At 45.2% G+C, this 25395-nt stretch overlaps 1 protein-coding gene across 11 annotated transcripts in view; it reads left to right on the top strand.

Moving 5' to 3' along the window:
* Nucleotides 1–25395, top strand: part of MDGA2 (MAM domain containing glycosylphosphatidylinositol anchor 2) — a 632812-nt gene that overhangs the window by 387504 nt on the left and 219913 nt on the right. For all 11 annotated transcript variants that reach the window (XM_039537891.1, XM_039537889.1, XM_039537890.1 and 8 more), the window contains exon 7: nt 19015–19344. In XM_039537891.1, the coding sequence (XP_039393825.1) occupies nt 19015–19344 (330 nt within the window). The remainder of the gene's footprint in view (nt 1–19014; nt 19345–25395) is intronic.

Below are 25395 nucleotides of genomic sequence, written 5' to 3'. Positions count from 1 at the left end.
TTTTGCGATCAGGCTGTGTTCATACAGTGTGTCCTACCATGGATTCCTGGTCCAGGAGTGGGGCTGCTAGTTGCTACCACAACAAAACAAATAAAAACATAAGAACAGCCATACTGGGTCAGACCAAAGGTCCATCTAACCCAGTATCCTCTCTTCCGACAGTGGCCAATGCCAGGTACTTCAGATGGAATGAACAAAAATAACTGTAGTACTTAGCTAATAGCAGCATTTACTCTATTGGGGTTACTCATGTTCCCGCAAGTGTGAGAGGGGAATCAGGTCCAGGACGTGGTATCACTTCGCTCTTCTGGTGACAGTTGCATCTTCTGAATATTTACTACTTGAAGCAGTAAAAGGAGAACCCAAGCTGCGGGACATACACTGGGATCTCAGTTTCACCTATTTAACGGTTCATATACTGAGTTATTTGCAGAGTGAACTCCACTGCCGCACTCTGTGGAGAAGCTGAAATCTCACTGGCCCCCCACCAGAAAAAAATACAATAAAAGACACAGAAGCTAATTAACTTGATCCCAGGTGAAAACAGCCATTTGCCACGGTACACCTCCAGAATAACAAGCCCTTCTGTCTTAAAAATTTTAAAGCATTTATAAAAATACAGACAAACTGTGTAAATATCTCCATGCTATTTGCATTTAAATTGAAAATGTGACTGCATCTGGTCTCATAAGTGCCAAATAATTACTTGATATTCAAAAGTTTGGAGATGCTCTGCTAGAAAATGCTTGACAACCTAATTGTTCTGACAGTTATTGAAAGTAAGGGGTTTAAAAGCTTAAACTGAGGCCACGTTATCAGCAGAAAAATGAGCGATTGGTGATGGAACCGGTGGGATTGTGCACCCACGTTAGCCAGTTTTTTAGTTGAAGTTTTGCCCACCAGCGCACTTCCATTGCCCTGCACTATGGGTATTGTTCCCATAATCCCCTGCAAGACTCTTACAAATTCCTGGGTACCACTGTGAAAGTGACAGATACTATTGAGCTTGAAGTGCTTAAGTCTATTTGTTTAGCTTAACAAAGAGAAGGTTATGGGGTGAGTTGATCACTGTCTGGAAACACCTTCATGGGGAATATTCATTTGATAATAGAAGCCTTCTCAGTCTATCAGACAAGTGCCAATGACTGGAAGTTGAAGCTAGACAAACTCTACCATTAGAACAACTTGTCAGGTGTTGTGGTGGATTCTTTATTGCTGGCCATTTTTAAACCAATATTGGATGTTTTTTTTTCTAAAAGATTTACTCTAATTGAAACAGGAATTGATTCAGGGAAATCCTGTGGATTGTGTCATGCACGAAGCCAGACTAAATAATCACAGTGGTCTCTTTTGACCTTGCCATCCATGACTGCCTTTTTCTAGTCCTGGCCTTAAGATGGAGGCCAGAATGAACAATCTGCTCTTGCTCCTTGCCCAGGAAGAGAGATTTCTGCTGGAGTTTTTGGAGGGACTTCTGCCAGCCATTGCTGAGTGTCGGGGACTGAGACCGGCAGATGGCAGAGCGTTTGCTCCCAGCCATGGAGCAGACAGCTCTGTGAGGTGCTTGGGGATGACGGGACAGTGTGTTGATTTTGAGTCCAGACTGGTTTGGACTAAGTTGTATTCAAGGCTTGGGAGGAGCAGAAGTGGTGACATGAATTCAGCATGAATAAGGAGAGGTCTCTACATTTCTGGAGAGAGCCAGCACGACTTGATCTGCAGCTCTAGACCATGAAGATGAGGGCACCTTGGGGGAAGGGAGAGGGGTGTTCAGCTCAGGAAATCGGGCTACCCTGATAGTTACTGGACACTTGAGCACAAATTTGGGTTTAGGGAGTCCAGAGTGGACATGGTTGCTGTAGAGGGGTGCGAATGGCATTATGGAAGTGTCTAAGTTCCCTACGTTGCTTTGAAATATATCAGTCAGGGCATGTGATCAAGCATCCATTGTATCAGAGATCGCTGAGGGCTTTCACCAACTGGGATTCACAAATTCTGCAGGAACTATTGATGACCCAATGTGCCCCTTGCATTCTCCCTGTCTCCCCACATGCTCAGTAGTCAGTGCGTCTAAAGGAGTCTTGTGCTCCCGTGATGAAGACCTTAATGGAACATCCTGGCAGGCTCTTGGTCATGGGCATAGCATGGCCCGGCCAAACCCATGCTGCAAATTTTCAACGTTCTGTCATTTTCAAGAACAGCCAGAGGAGGCCACTATTTCGATTACATTGGAATTAATGGGGCTTCAATCTCCACTATGATTCTGGGGGACCCTGTGTATCCATTTCTCCCCTGGCTAAGGACACCATTCCCAGATTGCACAGAGCTGGAAAACAGGCCTGTTCGACTCTGTAGGCACAGGGTGGAGTTGGAGAGTGGTTTGAGGGACTAAACACAAGGAGGATACATCTGTTGCCCAGCAATCACCCTTTGATAACCAACGTGATTATAATATCTGCATGTTATAATACAGTAAGATAAGCAAACCAAAGGTAAAGAGTGGAATAAGGAGATGGCAGGACTTGCAACAACCTGTACATAGCCAGACAGAAAAGGTGTTGTCCTTGCGGGTATTACTTCAGTAGCACAGCTGGCTGTTGGTTGTGCTGACAAATTACAAACTCTCTGTGCACACACTTTAAAGCAATGCTGGGCCTTCCAGAGGAAGCAGGAAACTAAATATGATCTTTTGTTTTTAGATTAGTCACCCACAGTTATGTTGACAGCAGGTTTCTCTCCATATATTATAATGTCTGTTAATTATATCCTGTGTCCTTGATGCGTACTGCAAGGGAGAGTGTGGAGGAGTCAGTTCCATTGTCAGGGCAGTAATTATTGGCAGTTTGGGTGGGGAGAGGGTTTGGGTGCTTTTGGGATGGTGGGACTAAATTGTGGATGGTTAAATGTATTTATGGAGCTCGTGCTTTAGTAATGGTCTGCATTCATCGTGGAAGAGCGATGTTAAATAATAGTATGTTTGAAGTGGAAATTATGCAGAACTTTTCTTTTCCAAACATTGTATTTATTTTGCCCAAGCTAAATATGAGTCAACAGTGTGATGCTGTTGCAAAAAAAGCAAACGTGATTCTGGGATGCATTAACAGGTGTGTTGTGAACAAGACACGAGAAGTCATGTTTCTGCTCTACTCTGCACTGGTCAGGCCTCAGCTGGAGTATTGTGTCCAGTTCTGGGCACCGCATTTCAAGAAAGATGTGGAGAAATTGGAGAGGGTCCACAGAAGAGCAACAAGAAAGATTAAAGGTCTAGAGAACATGACCTATGAAGGAAGGCTGAAAGAATTGGGTTTGTTTAGTTTGGAAAAGAGAAGACTGAGAGGGGACATGATAGCAGTTTTCAGGTATCTAAAAGGGTGTCATAAGGAAGAGGGAGAAAACTTGTTCATCTTAGCCTTTAAGGATAGAACAAGAAGCAATGGGCTTAAACTGCAGCAAGGGCGGTTTAGGTTGGACATTAGGAAAAAGTTCCTAACTGTCAGGGTGGTTAAACACTGGAATAAATTGCCTAGGGGGGCTGTGGAATCTCAATCTCTGGGGATATTTAAGAGTAGGTTAGATAAATGTCTATCCGGGATGATCTAGACAGTATTTGGTCCTGCCATGAGGGCAGGGGACTGGACTCGATGACCTCTTGAGGTCCCTTCCAGTCCTAGAATCTATGAATCTATGAATGTTTCAGGACAATTGGAATAGGAGTACAAGTCATGATATATACTCCACAAACAGCATGAGGTTCTTCTCAGAGTCACTGCTTCTGAGAACAGAGTCCCCCAACCTGTATGTATGGCCTACATCCTTTGTTCCTAGATGTATGATTTCACATTTGGACGTACTGAAAGACATATTGTTTACTTGCCCTCACCTTGCTAAGCAATCCAGATTAGAGATGGGAAAAAAATGGCTCTGGTGGTGCCCCTCTTATATCTAATAAGCTAGCTGTGTTAGGGCACTCACTTGGGAAGTGGGAGAGTCAGGTTTGAATCCCTGCTCTGGAGAAGGGATTTAAACCCGGGTCTCTCCCCACCCCCTGGTGAGTGCTCTAACAGCTAGGATATTGAGTCAGAAGGGGGGCCACCCTCACCACCATCTCCTCTTTCTAGAGTTTGTCAAGCCAGCCATTGTTGACTTTGCTTTGATTAAAAAGAAAAGGCTAAAAATGCTCAAAATGAAAACATGTTTAGTTTGATACAAAATAATTTTTCCAACTTTTTTGATTTGCTGAAAATTCAAAGAAAAAAATCAGTTTCGATTCAACCTGAACCAATTTTTTCCTGTTTTTTCAGAGCTACCAACAAACCAAAAAATCAGTTATTCACATACCTTTGGGCTCATAATGGATAATCTACTGAACACGAGCTACCCATGTGACGCTGTGGCCAAAAGAGCTAATGCAATCCTGGGAAGTATAAACAGGGGACTATTGAGTAGGACTAGAGAAGTTATTTCACCTCTGTATTTTGCTGGACACTGTGTCCACTTCTGGAGTCCACAGTTCGAAAAAAAAAAGATGTTGATAAATTGGAGCGGGTCTAGAGGAGAGCCAGGAGCATGATGGACTGGAAAACGTGCTTTCTAGTGATAGACTCCAGGAGCTCAATCAAAGAGAGAGCTAAACGGTGACTGGATCACAGTCTACAGTCACGTTTACACTGCCACTCAGTCTGGAATATGGGGGTGCGGAAAAAAGTGCTGCTTTTAAACTCTCCTAGGTGAATGCCACGGGTGTAAATTAAAAGGTTCCTACTTTGCATTAATGTAGTCCTGTTTGAAGAGATTCACGCTAATATGAACTGGGAACCTTTTAGTTCATGCCTGCAGTGTCTGCATGGGGCATTACATCACATCACCCTGATGTGCTCTGGCATTCACACCCCCATGATCTGAACTGCGCGGCATGCCCTATAAGTACCTGCCTGGGGAACAGAAATTTGATTATAGAAGCCTCTTCAGTCTAGCCGATAAAGGTATAATAAGATCCACTGGCAGGAAGATGAAGCTAGACAAATACAAACTACAAGTAAACCAGTTTATTTTTTTCAACAGTAAGGATAGTTAACCGTTGGAACAATTCACCAAGGTTTGTGGTGGAGTCTTCAACACTAGAAATATTAAAATCAAAATTAGATTTTTTTTCTAAAAGTCATACTTCAGTTCAAACAGGAATTTATTCAGAGAGGTTTTCTAGCCTCTGCTAGCCAGGAGTTCACACTAGGTCATCACAGTGGTTCCTTCTGGTTTTGGAATCTACAAATTGTCTCCTGTTTATTACCTAATTTATTAGTTTGTTTATGTACATATTGGCACCAACTGTGATGAATGACAGATAAACAATATGAGGTAATTTAAGAGATTATGTAAAACCTGTTACAGATCTAATTAAACCTACACCAGTAAACCGCTTTTGAAGGGCGTGTCATCTCTGTAGTTACAGATTTCACTTCCTTGTTGCACTACACAATAGTTCTGCTAATGGATCGCTCATACCTGACATCCATTCTTACAGTGAATTGAGTTAGGCTAGAAGAGCCCTTCCTTTAATGGCTTTAAATCAGGACTGGAATTCACCTTAACACATTTTTGGGTGATGCTAATATTATTTTCTCTGTGTGTGTGTGTGTAGATATAGATATATACATAAAAAAGACAAAAAAATCCCCAACTGTTTCTTAACATGAACAACATGGCCAAATGAATGTTTCAGGATAACACTGTGTGTTCTGTTCATCATTGCAGAACATTTTCCCCCCATAGGTCTATGCTCTGTTATTTGGTAGCTATATGCTGTGGAATACTCAGATAATGCATCTATACTGACAGGGGCGAAAAACAAACAAACTTTGTTTCCATGGTGCTGGAGGCAGAATGCTTATTATTGGCTCCACTGAAGAGATCGAACTGGATGTACTAACGAAGAGAGAAATACCAGAGAAGACTTTCCATTAGCTGGGCTCTGCTGTGGAAATGGCTGTTTATTTAACGTGTAGTTCCATTTATATGGTGTTTTCACTTAAAGCCAGAAATTAGGCGGTGTGCTCAGATCTCTTTGCCATGGGGAGGGTTGATTTTGGAGTAGAGATTTCTCCATCTGTGGATTTCTGCCTCACTCAGTCATACAGACAAATAACACTGGAACTCAACTCAGAGATTAAGTTTTTTGATAGCAGCTTTGAAGGAAATGTGTCTGGAAACAACGAATGAAATTAAATCCATAGCGTGTTTTATTGTGTTTTGTTTAAGCTTGTCACTTCACTTTCACAATATGGAAATAAAATCTGTGTTCTGTAGTTTCTAAACTCTCATGTTTTACATTGGAATCGAACAAATTACAGTACTATCAGTGAAGAACATGGCTACTAGGCTAAAAACAGCCCTATTTGACTTTACCGAGTTGATCTGCATGCCAGCCTCCATATGGCATTGTTTTGCAGCAAGTTCTTGTTAAGGATTTACTTCATCAAAGCTCGGGTCATTGAAACTGATGTTTTAGTATTATGGCTTGAACTGAAAAATCTTATTGTTTTGCCTTTTGATTTTTAATTGGGCTAATTTTCAGGAAGCTTGGACAGTTCAAAATGATTGAAATAAAACATTTCTCTCATGCAGTAGCACATTTTCTCTTAATATTGTAAAACACGGTGAGTCAATTCATACTCTGTGCTCTCCTCAGGCCTCAAAAACAGGATTGTCACAACTCTGCAAGGTGTGGCCCCAGTCCGGCCAGCAGATCCTCTCAGGATCACACCGGTAGATTCAATAGTTCCCTCTGAATGGCACAAAACACACTGGATTGCGTAAATTGCGTGCTGTAGGGAGCTAGCCATTCCATTCATTTATTGCTGAAAGCATTATAGTGCAAACCCTGTTCTTCACACTTTGGTTGTGAATGGGTGAGTCCAGCAGCTCAAAATGTTGTTCAGCAAAATTAGAGCAACCTTTGTTTTCCTTCGTTTTTATTTTCCACTGGCTCTGCATGCCTAGGCCGTGTCCAGAAGCAGCAGCAGGGGTGCCAGCAGACAACGAGAGAAGCTGGTTTCCCAAGATTTCCCACAAGGTTTTGGAGAATCAAAAGGTTTACATTGTGAAAATACATTTTGACATTTTTTAGGTCCTTATGTGAACTACCCCCCAAGCTCTGACCCTTTGGAATTTCATCTCTGGCTAAGGTCCTGATCCTGCAGTGGGGGTCACATGGCAATTGCTTGGATGTGTGAGGAGTCCGTTGGTGTCAGTTGGACTCGGGGAGGGCGCCGGGCCCGAAGAACCACGGCCCTGTGTAGTTTGGAAGAAGGGGGAATGGTTTTCAGGGCTCCACTTGCTTTGTGGTTTGCTGTTCTCACCATGAGCTGGATTATGGGGCAGTGTGTAAACTGCACCGACTCCTTGAGTAGCATCGGGCCTCGGCCACATGCCTCTGAGTCAGAGTTTCTCTCTGCTTGCTCCTGCGGGGTGGTCATTTACTCTTTGCCTATAGCACCACTACAGGCTGGGTTTACGAAGGGGACGTAGGCATTGCAAAAGCGAACTCCTAGCTGCCCTGCCATCCAGTGGAATTCACAGCCCTGAATTAGGGGCCCAGGTTCCTCAGGCATCGAATGGGGAGACTTTTGCACCCATGAAAAGGATTCCCAGAAGCCAGCAAGCTGAGCAGGGATCTGCCTGTGCTGGCCAGGAGTGAAATGCAAAGCAATGAGGCAGTGCTAAGAGCCCCAATCTACAAAGGGATTTTGCTGCCGAAGGGGGGACGTGACTGAGTAGCATGCCCGGGGTCAGGTATCGGGGGGAGCCGTGTTAGTCTGTATCCACAGAAACAACAAGGAGTCCGGTGGCACCTTAAAGACTAACAGATTTATTTGGGCATAAGCTTTCGTGGGTAAAAAACTTTCTAGGTCAGTGGCTCTCAACCTTTCCAGACTCCTGGTCCCCTGTCAGGAGGCTGATTTGTCTTGCACATCCCAAGTTTCACCTCCCTTAAAAACTACCTGCTTACAAATCAGACATCAAAATACAATTGCTGACTTTCTTATGTTACCTTATCATTATAAAATACAGCAACTGGAAGATAAATTCTGTACTTACATTTCAGTGGATAGTACGTAGGGCAATATAAGCAAAGCATGACATTTCCGTTTGTACTGACTTCACTGGTGCTTTTTATGTAGCCTGTCGAAGCAGATCTCTAGAGGAGTTGATGTACCCGCTGGAAGACCTCTAGCGCCCTGGCTTGCTGTGCAGTAATTTCCCAAGGGACTCTGCACTAGAAGCCCCAGAGTGCACTTTGATTGGCTACATTGGACAACTGGGAATTGCTAAAGCCCACTCCGGGGCTTTGACTGAGCTGTGACCAAGCCCACATGGGATGTTACTAGCGAGTCCCACCCTGGCATGCTGCTCTGTTCCATCTGTCTCGACAAGCCCCAACTCCCATTGCCGTAGGACTGTCACGCCTGTCTGCACTCGGGATCCTCAGCCATAAACTGTCTCCTGGAGTTGGGCTCCTAAGCCAGGTCAGCCGTTTCTCATGAAAAGCAGAGTGTGACACCCCTCCCCTGTTATAGCCAATAGCCCAGTGGTTAGGGCACTCAGCTGGGACGTGGAGACCTGGGTTCGAATCACTGTTCCAAATCAGGCAGAGAGGGGATTCAAACCTGGGTCTCCCACAGTCCAGGTGAGTCCCCTGTTGGCTCTTTGGGGATCCAGACCCTATCGTGCTAGGCGCAGTACAAATATAGGAAAAAAAGATGTCCCCTGTCCCAAGAGACTCTCAGTCTATGGATGAGACAAGAGACAACAGATGGGTACAGACAGGTGGGGCCGTACAAGGAAACAATAAGACAATATTGAGCAACATGACAAGATGTGGTCTCACCAAGTGAGCTACCTAATTGTTGTGAAATTTCATGTTTTTTTTAGCATTACAGCAAAGGAGAGATTTGAAGGTGGTTAATGAGGTAAATTTGCAGATGTTTATGGGGAACTCCTCCCACGTATGAGGGATAGCATGGGAGAAAACAAGATGATGCCTGCTTGAAAACTGAACAAGTGGGCGGTGGCGGCTGGTATCCTGGGCCAACATTGGCAGATTGGTAATGAATGAGATGTTATGCAGGAAGAATTAACAAGATTTAGAGACAGTCTTGATGTGAGGACCTACAAAGAGGGCTGAGTCCAAGATGATGCCCAGGTTATGGGTCTGTATGACAGTGATTGAGAAAGGATGTAGCAGGGAAGGTTTTGGGGGAAGATTGAGCTCTGTTTTAGCCATGTTGAGTTTGAGCAGGTGGCTAGACATACCGGATGAGATGTCAGAGAAGCAGGCTGAGATTTTAGTTTGAACAGGATCCAGGCAGGAGCAGCACCAGGGTTTCTGGCGCCCTAGGCAGAATTCGAGGGGCAGCATTTTGTGCACTCCCCACGGGATGCGCGGGAGCTTCCAGTACCACTCCCATCGCGCCGTCGAAGAAGGACCCTCTGCCGAAATGCCACAGGCGACACCGGCAGTCATTGAGCTACTCAATTGCCTGCCGCTGTTTTCCGCGGCATGTCAGCAGAAGGTTCTCCTTCGGTGGCGTGACAGGAGCGGAACTGGAAGCTCCAGCACGCCCCGGGAGAAGCGCACAAAATGCCGCACCCCGAATCCTGGCGCCCTAGGCGACCGCCTAGGTTCGCCTAATGGAAGCACTGGCCCTGGATCCAGGTCTAGGGTATAGAGGTGGATCTGTAAGACATCTGCATAGAGATGATGATGGAATCTGTGTTTGTGGGATGCTTACTTCTGGGATGCTGGATTCAAAACTGAGGTATCCTGTCTGAGGCATTGGGGGGCCTGTTATGTGAGCACATAGATTTACCTCTACATGTCAATCCTAAGAAAGAGTCGATGGTTTTGTGCATGGTGGGGTTAAAATAGCACAGAATCCTACACCTTATCACGCCTCCAAACAGGAACTTTGCATATAAGAACAAATGACTGTTTACATCTTCTTTCCTTCCCTTGTGCACATACTCAGAAAGAAAATCTTTCTCTCTCTGGGTGTTGTCTCTCTCTGGCCATTATCAAAGTATTTTACTTCTAAATCAACGAGCAAGAAGACACACATGCCTGTGTAATCTAAAAGGCTCCAGTCATCACGCTAATAAGATGAGCAGAATAATGGCACTGCTGTGATTGTGCTTCAGCACTTCTCTTCTAAACCTCCATTTTCAGGGATCTCTAACTTTGCTGTTTAAAATGTGGGGTGGTGGTTTTTCTTTTTAAGTTTAATGAGTGCGAAAAATTGTGGATGTTAGTTTGAAATGCTGGTTTTGCACTGTCCTGGCCAGGGAAATACATTCCAACTTTTTACTAAACAATTAAATTGGAGTTACCGGTAATACAATTGCTTAAAGTGTTTAATTTGTCTTTCATCTTAGCACCAAGAGCCCATTAGATTCACGCCTCTTCTGAAAATTCCATCCCCAAAAGTCACCGGGGTGACCTGGAGAGCTGGCAGTGGCTCCTTCTAAAGCCAATAAACACCCTCAGAGTCACGGGCATGGAGTTTCTAGGGAATGATGCTTGTAATGAACTACCTCCATGGAGCCTCCTGTTTGTCCTGGTCCTGGGGGTTCAGGCAAAGGGCTTGGTCCAAATCCCACTGGAGGCAATGGAAAGGCTGCTGATGACTTGGGGTATGTCTACACTGCAATCGTGGCATACCCAAGTAATCGTTAGTCTGGCTAACTCGGGCACTGATAGCAGTGAAGCTGTGGAAGCCTGGGATTCAGCGCTGCGAGTCACCCGAGTAACTGTCCAGGGACCCAGGGAGAGGTGATGTGTGTGTGGAGGGGGGGCATGTGGGGTCAAGTGCCTCCCCAGATTTCTGCTTGGCCTGCTGTGTGGCGGGGGAGAGGTTCTTCTCCCAGGGTGCCTGCCCCTGAGCACGTTCAGCCGCTCTCCCTGGCAGCCAGGCCCGGGTGGGGCGCGGGACCAGCCGCTTCTCAAACCTGCTGCTCTGGGTCACTGCTCTGTGCAGCACGTTGGGTGCCTGTGAGAGCCTGGTTGGGGTGTCGGCCTGCCCAGGACCAGCTGCCGGGACCGGAGCCGAGCGAGCTGGGAATTTTCCATGGGCAAGGGGATGGGGGGGCTCTGGCTCCCTGGCAGCCAGGCCCGGGTGGGGAGCAGAGAGGGCAGGGCAGTCTGCCACCCCCGCCTGGCTCTCCCTCAGGCACCCGCTGCGCTGCACAGAGTCAGCAACCTGGAGCGGCAGGCGTGAGAAGTGGCTGGTCCCACTCCCTGCCTGGGCCCGGCTGCCAGGGAGAGCGGCTGAACGTGGCAGGGGGGTGACCTGGCGGGAAAAGGACAGAGTTCCCCTCCCCCCCTGGATGGGCACAGGGTGGGGAGCTCGCATTGCAGAGGACACAAATGGAGTAGTCACCGTGTCCTTCCCTTTAGATTGTGCCATGTCGGGAGGCAGGAGTTGTCTATGGTGCCAGGTGAGCTTGTACAGGTGGCCCTGAACCCCCTGCTGGTGCGGATTCCCGGTGATTGGCACCTGAGCTGTATCAAAGGTAGCTCAGGTATGTCGTCTTGTGTTGCTATTACACCTCCCAATTGCAGTGTAGACAGACCCCTCGATGGGCTGGGGATCAGGCCTTAGTCCTCTGCTCAGGGTTTCTGTGCAGGCCCTCTGCCTACTCAGAAACCTTTTTCACTTGGTGTGAGATAGTTGATAGACAGCCCTGGCCCTCCAGAAAAGGGAATAAGAGTCTATTTCTCTCCCGCTTCTACAGAATTAGGGGTGTGTGTGTGTGTGTGTGTGTGTGTGTGTGTGTGTGTGTAAGATAAATGATCAGACATCTAAAATGTTTCAGAGAGCTCAAAGAACAGGAGTACTTCTGGCACCTTAGAGACTAACAAATTTATTTGAGCATAAGCTTTTGTGGGCTACAGCCCACTTCATCAAATGCATGCAGTGGAAAATACAGTAGGAAGACACACACACACACACACACACACACACACACACACCATGAAACAATGGGTGTTACTATACACACTCTAAGGAGAGTGATCAGTTAAGGTGAGCTATTACCAGCAAGAGAGAAAAAGAACTGTTTGTAGTGGTAATGAAAATGGCCCATTTCCAACAATTGACAAGAAGATGTGAGGAACCGTAGGGGGGGGAGGAAATAAGCATGAGGAAATAGTTTTGCTTTGTGTAATGGTCCATCCACTCCCAGTCTTTATTTAAGCCTAATTTAATGGTGTCCAATTTGCAAATTAATTCCAATTCAGCAGTCTCTCATTGGAGTCTGTTTTTGAAGGTTTTTTTTGTTGTAATATTGCGACTTTTAGGTCTGTAATCGAGTGGCCAGGGAGATTGAAGTGTTCTCCAACTGTTTTTTGAATGTTATAATTCTTGACATATGATTTGTGTCCATTTATTCTTTTGCGTAGAGACTATCCGGTTTGGCCAATGTACATGGCAGAGGGGCATTGCTGGCACACGATGGCATATATCACATTGGTAGATGTGCAGGTGAACGAGCCTCTGACACTGACACACTGGCCACTCCTCTGTGAAAACACTGTCTGCTAATCCTGTTGTCCCCGCGGTGGGTTCCGTGTGACTTTCCCCACGAGGCCTGTCAACCAATGCAGAGCAGACTCTTGGCATGTCTGCACTTGGAGCTGAGGGGGTGACTGCTGGCTCGAAGAGACAGACTCACGCTAGTTCTGATCAAGCGTGTGGAACGGAATATAGCTGTGGCAGCCCATGCGGTGGGCCCGGTGAGCTGGCCCAAGGACATACCTGGAGTCTCTGACAGGCACATACTCGGAGCTGCTAGCCTACGCTGCATTCTATTTTTAGCGTGCTAGCTCAATCCGAGCTAGCATGGGTGTGTCTCTTCCACCCCTCGCTCAAAGTGTGGACAAACCCGCAGAGCACCCCAGCTGTTTCAAGAGCACTCTCTACCTTTCGCTCTGTAAATTGCCAGTAGAGGTGCTTGGGAATATGTAGCATAGTTCTGGATTTTGTAAGGCCAATAAAAGTTGTTGGTGGGCGTGTGCGCTGCAAATCACATGTCTGGGCAGCAGTTACATCAGCTCTTCGCACCAGCAGATGACTGTCTCAAACCATTCATAGATAACGAGATAAAGCAAAGTTGCTCTCCAGCTCTGACAAGATGCTCACAGCCATGATCAACGTTCAAACAGAACCACTGCTTGTTGGGAACAGAGCTTCAGACCAAGTGGAGTCTGACTGTGCGTTCAAGGTTCAAATTAGTATTTTGCACTGTTCTGCTACTGAATATTGCCATTGCTGAAGATACCAGAAAACACAAGGCCAAGCATTCCCCCGCTCCCCTGTGTCAGCTTAGGAGGCAGGCAGTGGCCAGTAAACCATTGTGTCAAAGCCTGCAAATTGTGCAGCAACTAATGAATTCAATCACTCTGTTTGATGCTATTCAAATATCTCAAAATATGCATTTGTAAGATATGAAACATTTTGATGGATTAAAGGAGCATTTGGGGTTGATTGGGGTGGGGGAGGTAAGATATATCTGAATGCAAATAGGCTTTAGTGGAGACACTTTCAATGTATTTCATAACTTTGAAATGTAATTAACTGTGAAAACAGTTGGGCAAGAATGGAGAAGGTCGCTTCCCCGATTTCTATTTGATCACATCACAGTTTTTCAGACACTGACAATTTCCTGAACTGGTTCCGAAGCGCACAGGGCAATTATAGACATTTGCCATTTTTCCAGCACTGTTTGTTGACAGTGTGCAGAAAACCTTGCCAGGACAGAGATATTGTAAGCATGTCTCCAGGGCCCCAGCTCCCAGACTCATGTGATTACGTCCAGATCTAAGTTTTCTTTCTTTTTAAATATTGTGCCAAACCCTCAGGGCTGTGAAGAAAAGCTTGCCCTGAATGTAACGGATGTAGCGACAAAACAAAATAAGCAGTGCACTCCTGGGCAGAACTCAGGGCACCGTGCTTATATCAATCCACCTGCTATTAGGTATGGGGGGTCATTGGAAACGATTCTGGACCTGCTCAAAGAACAGGTGCACTAGGAATGGACAAAGAGCTGTTAATTTGGGCTCCTCGGTGCACGCAAACCCTGAGACCTTATTGAAAATATAGCTGTAAATAAACTTTCACGTGATAGGTGATACTTCAACTCCTGACAGATGGACGGGAAGTGCTCCTGAGAGGGGGCAGCATATGGGCAGAAAACTTAAATGCCTTGAGGACCATCAGAGGCATCATCCAGCCTGTGGATCAGGGATTCTGCACCTCAGATTTTGGAGTAGGCTTTTGCTTCCTGGCCCTACAGAAGGTCCAACAGCCCATGGAGAAATCCCCTGAATCTAGCTCAGTGCAGCAAGGGTCGGGATATTGGCGCAGAGACTGCATGCTCCAGGGCTGTTCACTGCCCTCACTGCTCTTCCAGCCAAGAATCTTCCATGGGAGTCGTGCAGACTTGGGAAACCTGCCTTCAGCTGCCCATGACCCTCCTCTCAGGGGAACGTTTGCAAGTGTGGAGGGAGAGTCTTCATAAGTTAATATTGATGATGAGCATTAGCTTGCTCGGGGAAGAAAGCAGTTAGTGAATCCCTAGGCTTTCCCCCTGTGAGGGTATGTGTCCTGTTCCTTCCAGCTATCATAGCGACTGGGCTGGGCAGAGAGCAAGCCAAAAGCTCTGCAATGAAGCAGAGAGGGAAATACATGAGATTAGAGATAACACTGGTCCCCTAAGTCTCATGATGTTTCTTGCTCAACACTAGATGAAAGTGACTCTTTCTGTGATTCTTTACCCTGGGAACCTGGCAACCTCCTAAAAACCAGCACCCAGGAGGGGCAGAGTCTCTTGGGAGAGTGAGGAAGTTTTTGTGGGCAAGGAAGATGTGGCTGCCTGCAGGGTGTCAATTTATCTGGACAATTGTCCCTCAAAAAATGTTTAGAACGTGGAGAGTTTTGATGATTGCTCTTGGCTCTTTTACAACCTGAATGTGTGACTAGAACGGCCCCATGTAACCAGCGAATGTAATAGGAAAGGAATTAACTTTGAGGCAAATGAATCGATTTCCAACACAGCCTTTGAACTGCTAATGGTGGAACTGAACTGTCTCCCCCTGCAGGTGAGTGAGGTTAGGGAGCTGTGGCTGTTGATTGGTTAACAATGGTACTTAATGCTTCAGGGCTACGATTATAAAACCAAAATTGTTCCTCTCATGTTGCCAAGAGAGGCATTGTGCAATGGCAGTGCAGGTTTTGTGAGGCTCCTGGAGAACGCGACCAGAGAGAGAGAGAGGAGAGGCATTCTGGTTAACCAGGTGTAAAATTGGGAGTCCTTGTTGCTGTTAGCGATGGCTGTGATGCTTGCTGAGAGGCTAGCGAAGCGGGATGGCGTGTGAAGGGAGAGCCTCGTGTGTGGAGAACAGAAGGGAGAGGAGGAGGGGAATGGCACAGAAGCTTTCACTAGCTCCAATTTTATAGGATCTATAGGCTCCTGTAGTTTCTGCCAAGAAATACAGTGTTTCAGCACCCAGTTTCTGTGCCTCTGAATCTCCTTTGGGAGAATGATTTGGCTAAGGTGAGTGTTGTACAGCAACCCCTGGGACCTACCTGACAGAAAACTTCTTCTGTCATTACAGTGGTTTTAGAAATACAGGATTTGCCATCGCAGGGCTGAACATTGTCTGGTCCAGGTCCAATATCCTGCCGCTGGTTGTTGCTAATACCTGATGCTTCCACATAAGTAAAAGTAAGACAACAAACCAAACCGCACCTCACTTGCTGGTAGCCAACTATGCAATGTAGTACATGGGCAATGAAAGGAGTGTTCCTGACCCATGAGGCTTATGGCCTGAAGCCTGAGACTCCTTTTCTCCTTAGCTTACAGATGCTCTTATGGTTTTAGCCAAAACCAGGAATGGATGAGATTTAAAACTTTCTCTTCAACTTTGCTATCCATTTGCTGGGAAAGAGAAATGGCTAAAACTCACTATGTGCAGACAAGGAAAAAAAGATTCAGAAGTGAAACCAGCTTGGTGATTTTACTACCAAACAGAGCTGACTGAATTATTCCTTAAATCATTTGCTTAACTTTCTTTTTCTCTATTTGTTACATCCATGTATTTGTGGGAAATGGTATTTGAACAAATTGCAGCAGCTGACTACAAATGTTCATTTTGACAATTTTCAGTTTCGTTATTTGTTGTGTGGGATTGGTCAGCTAAGTCAATGCGCCGGTTTCTGCTTCCTATGCGGTTTATGGCAACTTTTAAACAGAGTAACAAATGCTGAATAATTACTAACATTCTGACATGATTTTTTTTTCATACTAAAATTCATGAACCTTTCAAGATTCAGAAATACTTAATTAGAAACCCAGCAGCCATCCATATACCTTAACAATGAAGTACATGAGTTTTCAAATAACCTCTTGTGTTCTCCAACCTGTGCTACAAACAAACCAATTCTTTCATTCTCTAATTAAGATGGTTATGCTATTTCACCAGCCAAAGTTTGTTACTGTGTCTCTCTGGGTCTATTGCCTGTGTGTTTGTCCATCTCTTTCTGTTTGTGGGCTGTTATCTGGATTTTGAAAGATTTTTAGATTTGTGGGTAGAGAATGAAAAAAAAAGAGGAGTTAAAAAATACAATTAAAATATCGTCAATGAAGTGTCAGCTCTTTTATAGCTATAGAAAGTGGTGAAAATGGTAATTCTGCCTCACTTTGGTTAGCTGCAAAGCAGTTTTATTCCAAGAGTTACTGAGCTAAGGACAGAGAGTCTGAATTAGCATTTTCAACACTTCATAAACAGCTGACAATGGATGCTCCTAGCTTGCTTTGTACCTCATAAGTTCATTTCCATTTCATATTGTTACGCTTTCTGTATATGAGCAAACTGTTTATTACCCAAAGTATGGTATCCTGACAAGAAAATGTTCAGTATACAGCCTTTACCATTTGTAACGATGTCACACTTCATTTGCTGTAAGCATCTAAATACATGAGGCCAGACAGGAGAATGCTGCTGTGTGTCCTAATTTCACCTCAGAATGCTCCATGCATGAAGCAGTGTATGGGCAGTCACAGGAATAAAGGGGGAAAAACAAAGGAACTTTCCACTGTGATGAAAAGTCACATAATGCAGCAGAGATGTCAGATTTAAATATTTGTCTTCCAATTTTTGTGGTTAGCCTGAATATTTGTTTATAAAATTTGCAACCGGTATTTTCCTTGTGGGGCTTTTCAGTTTGACACAGAATATATAGAGATATATTCTGAGAGAGAGAGAGAGATAGAGAGATTATACAAGTAGCATTCACATGCAATATATCAGAAGTTATACATATTTAAAGAGCTTAATGGTTGACTCTGGAACATCTTCCAAGAATTAGCATCGTACCAGCTGCTTTGCTCATTCCAATTGCTACAGTTTCAGGATAGTTTTATGTTTGCTTTAAACAAAAATATTGAAAACGAATGTCTGAAGTATGGCATCAAGTTGCTTTTTTATGGCAAATTGCTGAATTTGTGTTAGTGACTCTCGTTGGTTGAAGACTGTCCTGCCTCACGAGAGTGTCATGGGGTAGCAGTTAGCGTTCTTGGCTGGAACCTAGGGCATCTGAGTTCTAATGCTGGCTCTGACACTGTCTCCTTAAGCCCTCGTTTAATTTCTGTAACTCAGGTTCCTCCTCTGTAAAACTGGGGCAGTACTTCCCCTCGTTGGCTGGAGGGTTGAGAATTATTTTCTGTTCTTAATTCTTGTCCCAGTGAATTGAAGAAAATAACTTTTATTAATAAAACAACAACAAAATAAATAACAAAACCTGTTGATGCTTGTGGCCAGGTCCATCACTGCAATTTCCGGCCAATAGTCTATTCCTAGCCGTGTGTGCACCTATTGGCCTCACTTCACTTTGACAGGCACCGCTCCACCAGGGATGGGCAGCCCCGCTTCACCCCTTGGAAGGGCATGCTGTGTTTGTATAACACTGACAGACCCTTGGTAGTCGGGATTGAACCTGGGACCTCTGGAACTTAGTGCATGAGTCTCTACTGCAGGAGCTAAAAGCCAGCTGGCTCTTTGCTAAGGCTACCAATTGAACTCGGTTAATTCTCTCTAAGTGGTCTCAGTGCTGCTAGATGGGACAGAGCACCACAGCCAGGAGGTGTGTGGATTACATTTGCACAGCCTCTCATGCGGAATACACTGGGGAAGGGCAGCTTTAAATTGCTGCTGCGACTTCAGAACAGACCCGCTAATGGAGGCTGCTCAGAAGATGCATCCATGCTCCAGGTGTGCACCTTACCTGGCCACTTGTGGGGCTGCAGTTTCTGGCAGGGGGATCCTCATTGAGACAAGCCTATGGAGGCTGCAGCCTGTATGAGTGAGGGGTGAATCCAGGCCATTGATGGGGGAAGGAGCCACATGTGTGTACCTCAGGGAGGATTTTAGCCTAGGAGTTTGTTTGCTTTTTTCCCATGTAGCGAAGTGGCAAAGGGCTGTTCTGCACAGCTCTCTCTGTCCGCAGACAGATTTGAGATGACACTGCTGATCATTTCAGTGATATTAGATTGATCTCTGTGTTTTCTTATCTTCAGCAAGCTTATCTTCGGGACTCTGATAGGGCAGTGGGGAGGGGGGCATGGATCTACCTAGAGCGATACATAGTCAACACTGAGGAATCTTGAATTGTTTTTATTACCCTTCAATTGCCAGCAGCTCAGCCAGATTTATTTACTGTATCTATTCCTTGCTTGCATGACAACAGTGGTGAGAGCTTTAGCAATGCATATGTATGCCACAGTTATGATGCTGATCCAGCTAACGTTTAATCCACGTGTTCCACTTTATGCACATTGAGTAGTTTACCGTGACTTCAGTGGGACCATTAATGTGCATGGGTATACCAGTTTGCAGGATCAGGGTCTCGGATTGCAAGAGCTGTACCATATTAGACTAACTGTGGGCATGTTTTTATATTTTAGCCTTAAAAAAAGGCCGGTTTTGGATCACGCCTGACCCCTATCACAAAGACGACAACATCCAGATTGGGCGCGAGGTGAAAATCTCCTGCCAGGTGGAAGCTGTTCCTTCTGAGGAGCTCACATTCAGTTGGTTTAAAAATGGACGCCCGTTGCGTAGCTCAGAAAGGATGGTCATCACCCAGACGGACCCTGATGTTTCCCCTGGCACCACCAACCTGGACATCATCGACTTGAAATTCACTGACTTTGGAACGTACACCTGCGTGGCATCCCTGAAAGGCGGAGGCATATCCGACATCAGCATTGATGTCAACATATCCAGCAGTACAGGTAAGACTGCTCCCTTGCACTTGGGCTTTACAATTGTGGCTCTTCCTCATTGCGTATGCAAGAGAAGAGGAATGAACCTAGCAGGCTTCTCCATAACTTGGACTCCTGGTTCCCAGAGTGTGCTGCCCCCATGAACAGAAGGTGGAAGGTTGGCTAGGTGGCAGATGATGCTCTACTCCCCAAAGGGAGGTCACGCAGCTGCTCGCATCTAATAGTAGACATTGGGTGTGGGGCAGGCAGCTGTTTTAATGCGTATGTAAGGGAATACTGGGGCTCATGCTGCTCCTAGTTGGCAAAATCCCATAGGCACCCATTGTGGTTTAGGTTCTCAGTGCGTGTTCATTTCTATGTCTTACAAGAAAGTATGTCCCTCTGTTGGCAATTGTCTCAGCTAAGAGTGTCTTCCAGTGCGTATGGAGTGTGTGTGTTTCTCCCTCAACTGATGGATGGCTTGTAACTCATATGAACACATAGGTGTGAATATTGCAGTTTCTTACCCTTTTTTACCAGTGGCTGATTTTAGCGACTGACACAGTCCCCATTCTTAAGTATCAGAGGGGTAGCCGTGTTAGTCTGGTTCTGTAGAAGCAGCAAAGAATCCTGTTGCACCTTATAGACTAACAGACGTTTTGCAGCATGAGCTTTCGTGGGTGAATACCCACTTCTTCGGATGCAACCAGTGGAAATTTCCAGTCCCCATTCTTACTGCGGCCACAGAACAACAAAAGGCCTTCGGCTAGTATGGAATGCTTTCTGGTAGAGTCAGTTATTTTCTGCATTTGTTACCCATTATTGGGGTTTTATCAATTAGAAGGGATTTCTCCCCCAGGTATGTCAAATCAAATATGAATAGAGCAAAACTGATGATCACCTTTCTCTCATGAGTTTGACAAAAACAACAACAAAGGCCCTTCAACCAGGTCCAAATGAAAGCTGCTTTAATAATCTACAAAATAGATTTTGTAATAGAAAATATTCTTTCTGCCATCACTAGGAAAAATAGGGGTGCTAGTCAATTTTCCCAGTAAAAATGAATGTGCATTTCCAGATATGTTAAAATAACAAATTTGTGTTATAGTACAGAGGCAAAGCACGTCAGTGTTATGTGCATTATAGTTCCTGTCTTTGATATGATACATGTCTACAACTTCCTTCAGGTTATGCTAGCAGCCATAGACCTATAGACTTAAAGGCCAGAAGGGACTGTTCTGATCATCTAGTCTGACCTCCTGCACATTGCCAGCCACAAAACCTTGCCCACGCACTCCGGCGTAAGGCCCATAACCTCTGGCTAAGTTACCAAAATCCTCAAGTCTTGGTTGAATGACTTCAAATTGCTGAGAATCCACCATTTACTCTAGTTCAAATCAGCAAATGACCTTGCCCCACACTGCAGAGGAAGGCGAATACTCCCTGCCTTTGTCTCTGTCAATCTGACATGGGGGAAAATTCCTTCCCAACCCCAAAGATGACGATCAGTTAGGCCCTGAGCATGTGGGTGAGACCCACCAGCCAGACACCCGGGAAAGAATTCTCTGTGGTAACTCAAAGCCCTCCTCACCTGGCGTCCCATCACTGGCCATTAGAGAGATTTGCTAATAGCAGTCGTGGATGGGCCACATGCCACTGTAGGCAGTCCCATCATATCATCCCCTTCCTAAACTTATGGAGCTCGGTCTTGAAACAAGTTAGGTTTTTGGCCTCCACTGCTCCCCTATACGCTGATCTGAGGTATGTTGTGGATGTCAGACAGGCCACTGGAGTAAGCCAGCAAAGAACATGCATCCCAGGTCCAGTTTTGCAGCAGAGTACGAAGGTGTTGTGGAACAGCCTCATTCTGACCCTGCCACGCGCACACAAACGTGCTGCCCAATTTCTAAAAGGCTTATTTAATCTCCCCTTGGTAAAATGGGCCTAATAGCACTTCCCTGCCTCCCAGTGAAATGCTGAGTGTATATATACATTTAATGATTGTGAGGTGGTCAGATCCTCCTCCTCTCTGGAGGCCTTATCCAGAAATTGGGTTATCCAGCTGAAATTGGGCTGGCTCTGACAAAGATGTGGAAGATTCATCTCCCCCACACCCACCTCCCGTGGAAAAATTCCACCCGCTCCTCTACAACCATCATACCCAACAATCAGGGTTCTCTTTGGGTTTTGTTTCACATGTGATCTGTACTGGCCATGGCTCTCATCCTGCATTTGGGTCCATCCTATCAGGAGCTTCTGCCCATGTGGGTCTGATTTGCAGAATCAGGATGCACAGGAGTATGTAATTAGTACTCACACAGTTGGTTTTCTTATCTGTCATACCCAGCAAAACACCGTTCAACTATACAGGCATTTTAGGGTCATCAGAGCACAAAACCCCATTCTAGAAATCGCTCTGTTTTCATTGTTCAAAGACCACCACCTCCCATCAGTTTCTGTCTTTAGCCAAAATCTTATGCCAAGTGAAACCTGAAGTGAAGCACAGATTTACAGACAAAACAGTCAGTGATTGCGATACTTGGAGTACTAATTTCTATCTACATGTTTCTTTATCACAAAGGCAGTGAAGGCAGAGACCGTGAGCAACAGCCTCACACCCCTGAGGTTACGATGTAGTGTAGCATGCACTCCAGGTGTACAGCTTAGCAGTGCTCATCTTACTAACCAGGACAGGAGTGAAGTGGAAAGAGAGAGAAGATTGTTAGCTGGCAAATGTAAGGCTGGGGTATGATGGATGCATGTGGGAGAATGACATTCTGTGCACTCATGTGTTACCTCTCTAGCAGAAAGTTACCACTGCGTTATCTTTACTTGCCATAGGATCATCTGGAAGAGTAATGGGATAAATGAGAGGCATCCATCAGATGACCATCCCTGTAAGCTTTTCATAATTTCTGCAGGCAGTGATGAATTATGTCCGTACTTAGGTTCACTCTCCCGTAACATGCAAGACAAACAGAAAGAGGGAGGAAAAAATATAATTCAGAACCAGTCTTCCTTAACGTCTTAAAAGACATGATGTCTATTTGTATGACTTCATCATCCAATTAGGGGAAGCTGAAAGTGTTTCAGTCTGAATTTGAAGGTCATTAGTGATTCATCAAGATTCATAAGTGCTGTGATAGCGATGAACATAAGGTCCATGCACAAACACATCGTCCAGGTGCCAGAACTGAGCATTGCTGTCCTAGACATCTTGCTGTTCATCAGTTATCTGACTTTGGGCATCATCCTGCATTCCTTACTCCGGCAGGATTCCCACTCCTGTCGAAAGGGGAGGACGCAAAACCTCATGCGCTGCATTGCAAAGAAGGGAAGAGTTTGCTGAAGCTAACTTTCATGGGATGTGCTGTTTCAGCCTCCCACCAATCAGAAATGGATAACAGGACAAGGGGACATGACACGTTTCTGGAGCCTTTAAAATTCCAGTTGTGCATCAGGAGTGAATTTCATTGGGTGTTCGTGAAATTAAAGTGTCATTTTAAAGATTCAGTGGTAATGGGCCTAAGCCATTACCTTTCCAGATCTATGTGCTCCCAAACCATTTAGAGTCCCAAATCCAATTCTGATGCAAATTAAACAGTTGACCCGCATCTCCTAAAAAACACTCCTGACCTGAGCAGCGCTTTAATGTGGCTGTGTAGTCGTGGCACCAGCGCTGGGAGAGAGCTCTGCCAGCGCCGTGAAAAAAACCACTCCATGAGGGGAATAGCTCCCAACGCTGATACAGTGTCTACACTGGCACTTTACAGCGCTGAAACTCGCATCGTTCCCGGGGGTGTTTTTTCACACGCCGAGTGAGAAAGTTGCAGCGCTATGAAGTGCCAGTGTAGAAGAAAGGTCTGGGTGTACTGGTTGATCACAGGATGACTATGAGTTGTCAATGTGATGCGGCCATGAAAAAGGGCTAATGCAGTCCTAGGATCATTAGGCGAGATATTTCCATTAGAGACAGGAAAGTGTTGTTACTGTTATACAAGGTACGGTGAGACCTTATCTGGAATACTGTGTGCAGTTCTGGTCTCCCATGTTTAAGACAGATGAATTCAAACTGGAACAGGTACAGAGGAGGGCTACTAGGATGATCCAAGGAATGGAGAATCTACCCTAACAGAGGAGACTCAAAGAGCTTGGCTTGTTTAGCTGAACCAAAAGAAGGCTTAGGGGAGATATGATTGCTCTCTGTAAATACATCAGAGTGATAAATAACAAGGAGGGAGAGGAGTTATTTAAGTTAAGTGCCAATGTGGATCCCAGAGTAAATGGATATAAATTGGCCATCGGCAAGTTTAGACTTGAAGTTAGGCAACGGTTTCTAACCACCAGAGGAGTGAAGTTCTGGAGCAGCCTCCCATGGTGAGCAGTCGGGGCAAAAAAACTAACTGGCCTCAAGACTGAGCTTGATAAATGTATGGAGGGGATGGTATGACAGGACTGCCTACAATGACATGTGGCCCATCAGCGATTGACTGTAGCAAAAATCCCCAGTGCTAGATGGGGAGGACACTGAGTTACTACAGAGAATTCTTTCCAAGGTATCTGCCTGGTGGGTCTTGCCCACATGCTCAGGATCTAACTGATCACCATATTTGGGGTTGGGAAGGATTTTTTCCCTGGGTCAGATTGGCAGAGACCCTGGGATTTTTTTGCCTTTCTCTGAAGCATGGGGCATGGGTCACTTGTAGGTTCAAACTAGTGTAAATGGTTAATTCTCTGTAACTTGAAGTCTTAAAACCATGATTTGAGGACTTCAGTAACTCAGCCAGAGGTTAGGGGTCTATTACAGGAGCGAGTGGGTGAATTTCTGTGTCCTGCGATGTGCGGAAGGTCAGATACATGATCGTGATGGCCCTTTTTGACTTTAGTAAGAGTATCTGAGTAAGAATAGACATTACAATTTTAAACCTAACCAGTGTTCCTTAAGTGACTTGCCACAAGGTGTCTGAACATGTTAGTATTAGATTTGACTGGGTCTAATATTTATTTAATTTGATATCAGAATTAGATACAGTGCTCCTGTCAGATAATTTCCAAGTAATTATCTGCGGGGGTGGGAGGAACCCAGACAAACAAAAAACTTGGAGTTTTCAGTTACCTAAGTAGCCTCTGGAATCACGAATAAAGCCCCCCCCCAATCTGAAATGACACCTCTTTAGCAGGCATGGAATCCCCCCCACACACGTGCATCCCCGTTGGCCTGACTGGAGCTGCCCCCTCCCCAAATAGTAGTCAAACTATGCCTATTACACTCATAACACAAGAATTAGGGGTCACCCAAAGAAATTAATAGGCAGCAGGTTTAAAACAAAAGGAAGTATTTCTTCACACAATGCACAGTGAACCTGTGGAACTCCTTGCCAGAGGATGTTGTGAAGGCCAAGAGTATAACAGAGTTAAAAAAAGAACTAGATAAATTCATGGATGATAGGCCCATCCCAATGGCTGTTAGCCGGGATGGGCAGGGATGGTGTCCCTAGCCTCTGTTTGCCAAAAGCTGGGAATGGGTGACAGGGGATGGATCACTTGATGATTAACTGTTCTGTTCATTCCCTCTGGGGCACCTGGTATTCGCCATGGTCGGAAGACAGGATACTGGGCTAGATGGACCTTTGGTCTGACCCAGTGTGACCGTTCTTATCGATTGGCACTATAGTTGCCCTTTTCCAGTCCTCTGGAATCTCTCCCATCTTCCATGACTTTTCAAAGATAATCACTAATGGCTCAGATATCTCCTCAGTCAGCTCCTTGAGTATTCTAGGATGTATTTCATCAGGTCCTGGTGACTTGAAGACAACTAATTTGTCTTAGTATTTTTTAACTTGTTCTTTCCTTATTTTAGCCTCTGATCTTATCTCATTTTCACTGGCATTCACTATGTTAGACATCCAATCACTACTAATCTTTTTTGAGTAAAAATCAAAACCAAACCAAAACATCTGTCTCATGTGGTTTGTTCTTTCTCATCCTCTTAGGAGAATTGTTCATGCAGCGTTGTGTATTACTTTGGCAGGGTTTTGCTTTTAAATGCCCGTGATCCTGTATGTTTCCGTTAGAGAAGGC

The sequence above is a fragment of the Mauremys reevesii genome, linkage group 4, assembly GCF_016161935.1.
Source record: "Mauremys reevesii isolate NIE-2019 linkage group 4, ASM1616193v1, whole genome shotgun sequence".
In the NCBI taxonomy this organism is placed as follows: domain Eukaryota; kingdom Metazoa; phylum Chordata; order Testudines; family Geoemydidae; genus Mauremys; species Mauremys reevesii.
This window is presented reverse-complemented; position numbering and strand designations above follow the sequence as displayed.